General features: G+C 37.3%; 1 protein-coding gene across 1 annotated transcript; it reads left to right on the top strand.

The window, feature by feature from the left end:
- The first annotated feature begins 2,748 nt into the window (after positions 1-2,748).
- LOC139712601 (galectin-3-binding protein A-like) lies at positions 2,749-9,087 on the top strand. Its single transcript, XM_071624409.1, has 3 exons — positions 2,749-2,984; positions 7,804-7,932; positions 8,942-9,087. The coding sequence occupies exons 1-3, from the start codon at positions 2,768-2,770 to the stop codon at positions 9,085-9,087; spliced, it is 492 nt and encodes a 163-aa protein (XP_071480510.1). The 5' UTR covers positions 2,749-2,767.
- The last annotated feature ends 488 nt before the right edge of the window (positions 9,088-9,575 follow it).

Genomic DNA, 9,575 nt, shown 5'->3' with positions numbered 1-9,575 from the left:
AATTGTGATTTTTGAGGCAAGGGTCTTTGAAATTTGTCATTTTTAGAACGATAAGCTGCCCACTGGACAAACTTGATGGCGCATTTCCTGAAAGCAAACTTTTCAAACGAGATTGAAAATCAAGACTTTTAGACTTCAGTTTTGATGCAAATTTCTGCTCCTTGCTACCGTGTAATCACATCTTGGCATAATGTCACATCAGAATTAAGATTGATATGTTCCTTGTTATAGCATGATAAAGTTACACATACACACACACACACACACACACACACACACACATACATACACATACACACACACACATATATATATATATATATATATATATATATATATATATATTCTCCTCTGATTAACAATGATGTCGTCAAACAGTGAATGCGCTGAGATGAAGGAGACATGTGATGCATTCTACAGTACGAAGAAAAATATGACAAGTAAACTGCTCTTTTTTCCCGTTTTTTTATATATCTAGGGTTTAAGTCTCTCTCTAATATCAGCAGGAACTGAATAACATATCTTTTTTTATTCAATGAAAATATCTGCCTACCTATAAGGAAAATACAGAGAATGCCTCATAAATTGAGTCTGGCATTGAGGACGGAAGTCACCTTTCACCTAGTGCGACACCCTCAATTGATATCAGTACATTACCTGATAAAATAATACGTGTATTTCACTCAACATGAATTCTGGAAAGTCAAAAATACTTTGTCTGTTCATACACATGTGTTGGAGGCGAAGATTTGACAGATTTTAGGACAAATTCAGTGTAAGATGCGCCTTCCATACATCAGAGCTGAGATAAGTGAAAGGGAAGAAACTTTACAGACTATCAGCGGACAATCTATTAGACAGACAGAAAAAAATATTTAAAGAAACAGATAAATGTAAACAAGCCTATGATGAGATTGCCTTGAATGTAAACTAGTTAAGGAGGTGGTATTTTAACTTGTTAGACCAAACTAATGTTGAATTTAATAGCTGTCACAGGTGTTGGGAGACGTTCAGTTTCTGCCCATTGCTTATAAAGGTTACAATTAACAGTCTTGTACCAGCCGAGACTCGTATTCTTGAGGTTACAAAAAGTGATCATTGCAGAAGTTAAATTAGTGCAAAATAATAAAACTACAACTTACAAATGTTATACTTGGTGTATACCATAATCGTAAGTGTAGGGAATGTTTACATTGTAGAAATGAGCATAGAGAAAAAGATTCAAGTCGCACTAACGGCAAAGGGAAAAGCATTGGAGGTTGAAAGCGGAAGTGAACTTTCACCTGCAATAACGAGTTATCACAGAAATATGCGTTTAATACCCTATAAGGTTAGAATGTTCTTCTTCTATAGAGTTCTAGAGTTGGAATACTTGTTGATCTTACCTGCGTTGCAGCAGACGTGTAGTTTGGGGTTTAAGAGTAACCTTTTTTTTTACACTCCGTAAACTCTGACATAGAACCTGCTAAAAGAGCGAAGTGCCTCATGATATTACGTCCTCTCTATGACTGGGTTTAGGAGGACCGCGTTATAATTGTCTTTGCTCAGTTATACACTGTGATGACGTCCATGTGCAGGTATTACGCTGAATATAAAACTGACAAAATATTGATAGTTTTAGCGATGGAAATTTATAAAAGAACTGTCCTATTGATCGTCTTTTCCGGTTTATTATTCTGTCAATTCCATCCATAGATAGTGTTTGATGTTTTAATTTTTGTATCACATTATTACGGCAGGCTAGGCAAAAGAAAGAGTGCATCATTTGTAATGATGAGAATTATTTCAGGGAAGAGTGTTGAAAAAGGTTTCCTGAAAAGTACTTTTTTTTTCATGGACAGGGTTCAATTCCTGAACGACGGAAATGACAGTTGATTTTCTGCATGAGTTTATGTCAATAACATGGCGCTACTAACCACTGTTTCTCCTTTCTCAGTAAATTATTTTTGGGGATAAATCTCAACATTTCCGCTTCATTAACATTCCTTAGGAAATCGTCCTTCAAAAATCTATGAGAAGATGATGTCTTGTGGAATGGATGACCAGCATCACTGACTGACAAAAGCAGACCAAGTTCGAGAGTAGAGCGGCCACACTAAAATTATTGCGACTGCAACACTTACTCGAGAACGTGTCCCGGCTATGCGGGTGAGTACACGCGGATTCATATCCTGACAACGTTCCAAAGCACACACTTAACAGGCAGGGCAAAATGAAACAGAAATGTTTGATCTTGCATCAGCGTCAACATTACAGATTTTCGTCCTCTTTTCTTGTTAACAAGAAATAATAAAAAATTAGTATTATCATTATTATTATTATTATTATTATTATTATTATTATTATTATCATTAATGATAATAATACAAATTATCATAGCAACGATGAACAGAAACTTAGCCCACCACCTCTTCCAAAGATATCAACAACAAGCAATCATTAAATTAAAATAATATTACCATAAAATTACTGTAATACATGTACCTGATCACACACTTGCCTTTGATACGAATCAACTGTTTTCCAATGCAGACATGTGTAATTGATTTTCAAACTAGGGGATATTACAGTACAATAATATATCACATTGAATTGCGTATGTGTTGATTTTCGTTTTGGCTGTAGGCCTACTAAGTCGATCCTATATAATGTAACATTTTTCGTATAAAACACAGTAAGACTGGTAGGTGGATCAAGCGAAAGGGAGGGCCGCGTTGAGATATCGTGTAACGGGCAGTGGGGCACGGTTTGTGACGATGGCTGGGATATGAGAGACGCGCACGTGGTGTGCAGAGATCTCGGCTACTCATCGGCCTCAGCTCGTTATAGGTCAGCCCACTTTGGACAGGGAACGGGACCAATCTGGCTTGACCCGGTAAACTGTGCTGGAACCGAACAATCTCTGCTGCAATGTCGGCGTGCGTACTGGGGATGTGAAGATTGTGGTCATCATGAAGACGCTGGAGTGAGGTGTGAGGGAGACAGTAAGTTTACTCCATTAGTCCACAGAAAGGTAGACTCCTAGGCAGATAGAATAATAGGCAGGGACGGCACGGGGGGGGGGGTGGGGTGGGTACGTCTGGTCGTGCGAACGCACCCAACGCACCTTTCAGACCTATTATATAAATACACTGTACATACATATATTAGTATATATATCTATATATGTATATATTGTATTTATATATAATTTTATGAATACTTATTACCACTTCAGTCTGCGAGCAACCGCAACGCCGGACGCTAAATAATCATTGCGTATTTGTTTGTTTTTTCCTTGATATTTTGCAAAAGTGACAAACATTTCGTGGAGGACAAACAATTCGCATCCCGGGGCTCTGGAAGCACTGATTTTATACAAATCTATTCGCCAGTGTTTACTATTTACAAAACCGTATTGTACACCCATACGGTACGGAACGCGTACAGGTTTGCATTTACGTGTACTTGTACGTGTACTGCAAGGATGCAGGGTCTATCATGTAAAACACTATACTTCTGACCAATCCAAATTGAGAATGCGTGCCCAAGTGCGAGCATCCACCTCTGCTCACCGGCGCACAGTGGGCCAGAATGGCTCCAAAGTGCGCCAAAATTCATATTCACCGAGATCGACTCAAAACTTATGCTAAATTGACGGATCTAGGGGTAATCAGACCCGTAGAGTGCAATGAAAATATTTTCAAACACATATGACGTCATTTTATAGGGATTTCTAATTGGCTGTGAACATCCAATGAGAAATATAATATTTCTCACGTTACAATAATATTTTTTCCAATGTCAGAAAATTGATAGTGCGAACTGTAGCTGTAACGCGTGTGCAGAAACAACATGAAAAGTAACAAAATAAAAGAAACAAAAATAAAAGAAAGACGTCAAAGGTTCAGACTTAGGTCACACTTGAAGGGGCGCCCTTCAGGACTTTTTTGGTATTTATCATTAGTTTGCTATATATTATGTCCCCCTCTTGAAAATGCATGCGTTAGCAATGCAAATAAGAGATAAGTGAGAAACAAACATTGTACACAAATTGAAAAGGAAATTGGATAAAGTTATTATGTTAAGCCCGTTAAGGCCATATAAAGCCTTAAAGATGTTTTAGAGAGGTCTTCATACTTCTTCAAAATGAATTAATAGGCGTTTTCACATCAGCCCGATAAAAATCCAAACTCGAAATATTTTTCGCGATTGCGAACTAGCGCGCTATTTCATTTCTTATTCACATCAGACCGAAGAGAATTTGCCCGAATTTTTTTTCGAGCTTATTCGACAGCTGAGTATGTGCAAACAGCATAAGTAATGTGTATGCCCTCTCAAAAATTCCTCATGATTTGTGTGCAGTTTGCCTCGATCGATCGGATCACACACGCTAGCCATGATGGGATGCATCGGGCTAATTTCTCGAGTTGTTTTTACATTATCAAATAGCGCGCTACTATCCGCTATTTCAGAAATTTCCCGAGTTGGACTCGAGACATTTTCTCGACCAGAGCGATACATTTAGCGTGCTAATTTGTGTTCACATTATCAAATACCGCGCTATTTCATGATCGGGTTAATTTCTGAAGTCAGAAAATAGCGCGCTATTTCGAAACATCGGGCTGATGTGAAAACGCCTATTGAGAATTGTTTGTAAGTATGTAGGATGTTACAAGACTATAGATATAATCGCATAATGATGGATGAAGATGTGGCTTCGAGGTAGACTGAAAGACAGAGAGGTGATATTATTATGATAAACTAATAATTCAGTTAAAACATTCCTTTTGAAAATAGTATTTACTTTATTTGATAAAGGTGAGAAAACAATGGTTATTCTACATTCTAGGGCATACATATACTTGCGGAGAAAAGATACTCTATACATTTTCGTAATGAAAAAAAGAACCGAATGATTCTCCTCCCCCTTCCAACTGATTTGACCAGTGTGGTCTACAGGCATGCCTAAGGCATGAGTTATTTCAATACAGGGAAAAAGATCATTAACACCCACCCTGGAAACCTTACACCTCAATAACCCTACACAAAACAAAACGCAACAGAAGCAGAAGCAGAAGCCTATGGTATGTGTTGCGAAAACATCATGCTAAAACAAAGTATCATGAACTGTTTATCGACACTGTAAGATTATCAATAATAAGAGGATATAAAAATATAATTTTGGTACCATGAAAAACCAGGTCGAAAGAATCGTTCAGGAGGAGAACGTCAGATCTTTATGTTTCTTGAATGTGGGTAGTTGGCATGCTGTTAATCAGTGCAAGTAACTCTCTACACAGGCATTATAGGGTTAGACCATCGAGACATTCATGGTCATTTAGCTGGTTTGATGTGAACATTGTACACCTATCAATCATGATGAACATGACACCCCGCTCCTCACCAGACCCCCTCCCATCTCTCCCTCTCTCTCTCTCTCTCTCTTGCATCTCTGTGGTCTCTGTTGTTGTGTGTGCCGTGCCTGCGTATGAGGATCCATTGGGTGCGTGCTTTCACCGCACGCGAGATTTTGGCAAAAACCAGGCAAACATGCGGATGGAAAATTGGGTTTTCTTCACAAGATTGCGGAAGATTGCAGCCAAGTTTGGTATCATTGTAAAGCAGGAACTACAACTACGACTGTGATATTTTTAGCGCGGGAATCAATAGGAATTTTGACCATTTTTACACATTAAAAGAAATTTGCTATTTTTAGCCAAATTTTCCTTGTTTTGACCCAAATTACTTTCAGAGGGAATAAAATCTGCTCTGTAGAGTTTATGATCATTTAAAATAGTTAATTTGACACATGTGTTGAAAATATGAAGAGGGTCAAACGACTTGTTCGGCGGAAACCTTTTAAAAACCGCAATATTGCATTTACACGTGTTTTACCCAGTATTCACAAATTTTGAGTCTTTTTGTAGATAAATAATCCACTTAAAATTAATTTCAAGAAAAACTATTGATCAGAGGTGTTCAGGAGGATGTAATCTGTGCCTAGGATATGAAAAAAATAAATTTCCTTCCAGTGACTAAATCCCTATTTTGGCGCACTTTTATTCACACCTGGCCCACTGTGCGGCGGCGGCGCCGACGGCACCCGCGGCGACCAGACCCCAGTGCCGTATATTGCCAGACCCTCGAAATGAGGAAAAGTTTCTTTTGTTGTTATATAAAACTGTCCAAATATTTCACTCATTGCACAACGGCTTGCTGAATTTCAAATCTGAAAATGCAAAATATCCGTCGTGTGGGAGGGGGATACCTCCTCCCACATCCTCCTGATACACTTAGCAATCCTGAAAAAAGGATCGACGCCGCTAGAATAGATTATGCAGAGAAAGTCATGTGCTAAAAATATGTTCAAGTTAATGAGAGGTCCATCAATGATGATAATTACTATTATTAGAAAGAATTTCTAAAGAGCCATCCCTATTCACCAAATATCACGATACCAATTAGAAGCTACTTATACTCTGTGTCTGGAACTAACCAAAGTTCTTTGAGACTTGCTTGAAATGCCTCGTTTCTAAACACCTTCTTGTGCTTCCGATCGATCACAATACATTACATAGTCTTTCTAATGAAAATGTGAAGTCCTAATTAATTATGTCAATATCATATGTGTTAATATCATATATAAATGACAATTACAATCTACATGTATTGATAATCAAAACGAAAGAATATGAATCAATAAAGTATTTCTGAGGAAACAGAACACTGAATTTTATAGTGTTGTCCATTGAATTGGTTGAGAAGAATAAGAGAGGCAGTGATTAGGGTACTTTAGGATGACCAGTTTATACCATAATAAATGATGTGCGTGTGGACGTATGTATGGGGGATTTTAGGGACACGCTGATATATCAGCAATAATCATATGGTATCAATGTATATAGGGCCTTTGTATGATATGATGTATAATCAATAATCGCTTGTTAGTCAATCTATAAGGGCAGTATACAATCATAATGTGCACTTAACATTTATCAGAGTATTTGAAGAGTTTGTTCGCAAAAACCGATAAGTCCATATTTGCCAAATGGAGATATTTGCGATTAAAGGTCAAGAAAAATAAAAATGTACCTTTATATGTAGTGACCAGTATATCATTCAAAAGGTATTATTTTGTACTTTATGACAGAGACCCTACTTCAAAATCTTCAAAAATGGACGTATCGATTTTTGCGAACAAACTCTTCAGTTTATCTTTTCCCCAGAACCTGGTTAAACAAAAATCATATTGTTGTGTTTTGTTTTGTTTCTTCGTTGTATATGTTCCTTCAAAAATCAAATTCCCCTAAACTTCCCTCCAGTATGTGTGTGAGTGTGTGTGTGTGTGTGTGTGTGTGTGTGTGTGTGTGTGTGTGTCATTGTGTGTGTGTGGTTGTGGGCGTTTAATTTAATTACACATTTGTGACTTACGTATGGAACTGACAGGAAGCCATGGTTTAATAAACCATGGCTAATTGTCAGTTCCATACGTAAGTACGTGTAAATTTCCCGTGACAGTTCGTATCCAATACTAAATTGAATACAAAGGATAATGCCTCTAAGTATGATGTTTGAAATGATAATCTATCAATATCCAGTATGAATAATTATATTCCTTTATAATTGAAAAACTGATGTGATTCTGTTAGGCGATAATTCTTAAGGAATTTTTTTCCCCAATGAACATCTTGGCCAATGAGATTGCGATCTGTGTCTACAGGATGCGGTGGTCTACGATGGTCATCAAGTTACAACAACTTTGAAGTACTAAAAATAATGACCAGTTTATTATCATTCTTGATCATTCGTATTGTTTTTAAGGAACTGTCAATGTAGCTACGTACAGCGTTAGAAGCGAGTTGACTTTGCATCCAACCGTGGCTGATTATGGGGGAGTCCTTCAGTGTAGCCTTCTTAGCAGCGAACAGTTAAGAACGTTACAGGTCCAATGTAAGTTTGTTTCTCTTAAAACAATAAAGTAATGGAAAATATTGAGCCAGAAATTTTGTGATGATAGGTTCCCCAGGAAGGATCTGCTCTTTTCAATATGCATTTCAGAGGATAAGGTCGGAGTTTACGCTACTTTATGACACTGTTTACTGTTGTAGTAGACAAGCTATCAAGTTTTAAAATTCAGAGCAAATGAAAACCTTGCTAGTTCGTATTGCTCAGTAAACAGTAAAGCAATCACGTACGAAAATACCAAACACAACGGCCACACAACGGAGAATATATCATCTCCACCCCTGGCAATTACATGGGAAAGCCGACCTCGTAGCATCCCATTCTTCCATCTAAAAAACAACAACAACAAACAAACAAACAAACAATGTCGACCATTTCCTGCAATTTTCAGGAATAGCATCTCTGTTGTTGATGGCTCGGCCTATGGCTATGGCCATGCAAGTTTGGTAGGGTTCATATCCATCCAAGATGAACATATTATCAACTGCCAACATCCTATTCATCAAAAAATTATATTCGCTAATCAGTCCGATACTCGCCCTAGAATGCCTGGTGCAGTGTAGACATCAATAATAAAAGGAAAACAATCAGACTGTTCTTATGATTCACAGGAGCATAATTTCTTAATTAACATGCCTCTCGGTTTGGTTTCTGTTTTCAAAATTAAACTCATAGCAATCAAAATATAATTTATCAAATTGAAGAGTGCTTGCGCTTTAAAAGACGGTTAAACCTTTTGTTTTCCCCTGAATAACAAGCAGATTGAATGTTAATCATCGTGGAAAATTAAATGTTTAACGAAACTTCATCAATTTATTTCCTGAAGACGATACTACCCCTGGTATGTTAGTGGACAAGAATTCTCTGGTGTTACAGTCTGCACTCAGAATGAAATTTCACCGTAACGTCTTTTCACCGTAACGTCTTTGTATTTTTTGTTCTGTTTTGTTGAAACGCTTTGGCACTCCCTTAATATCTGTTCCTGCCTTTACAGATCCTATTGCTGGTCTTCGTCGGGGAGTTCTTCAGCGGTCGTCGACTATGTACGTCCTGCTCGTCATCGTGTTCTTCCTGTCGTTTTTGACCTGTGCGATAGTGATAATCAAGAGGAAAGAGCGACCACTGTCTTCTGAAAATTAAAGGCCTTTTAATACATTCCAATTTTGGGTTTTGTGTGTTTCTTTGTTTTTTTACTCTGCTGCATCCACTGAAAGAACTTTGGTCCTCAATCTTCGCTTCTTAAATCGACACAGGAATAGTAACAGTTCTTAATCATATTTGCTTTCTTTTATAATGAGATACTTTTTAAGGTTTGCTTCATGTTCTTTTATTGAACACTACATTATTTTTTTTTGTCTTTCTAATCCTACTTATTTCAACATCACAGATTTACATATTATGTAAAACAGGAAGTTTCGATTGCTTTATTGCAAATGAAGATTCCATACGATTAGCCTGTTTTCGTAAATATGTAACATTACCACTTACTTTGAAAGTTTCACGATGACATCGATAAAGTTTTTATCATAACTAGCATATATCCTTGTGCATGTTGCTTCATTAACATATCAGCACCATGAGTATGTTTTAGGTAGAATGATCGTTCTATAAGAGTCTTTCTATTACTA

Source organism: Diadema antillarum, unplaced genomic scaffold (assembly GCF_040938485.1).
Source record: "Diadema antillarum isolate AM-2024a unplaced genomic scaffold, OU_Dant_1.0 seq00001826_RagTag, whole genome shotgun sequence".
Lineage (NCBI taxonomy): Eukaryota > Metazoa > Echinodermata > Echinoidea > Diadematoida > Diadematidae > Diadema > Diadema antillarum.
This window is presented reverse-complemented; position numbering and strand designations above follow the sequence as displayed.

Bases quoted from the DNA above. Each gene is read 5' to 3' on its own strand.
- LOC139712601 (XM_071624409.1), top strand. From the start codon at position 2,768: ATGAGAGACGCGCACGTGGTGTGCAGAGATCTCGGCTACTCATCGGCC. The intron at 2,985-7,803 runs GTAAGTTTACTC...ATTGTTTTTAAG, and splicing joins AGTGAGGTGTGAGGGAGACA to GAACTGTCAATGTAGCTACG. The intron at 7,933-8,941 runs GTAAGTTTGTTT...CTGCCTTTACAG, and splicing joins AAGAACGTTACAGGTCCAAT to ATCCTATTGCTGGTCTTCGT.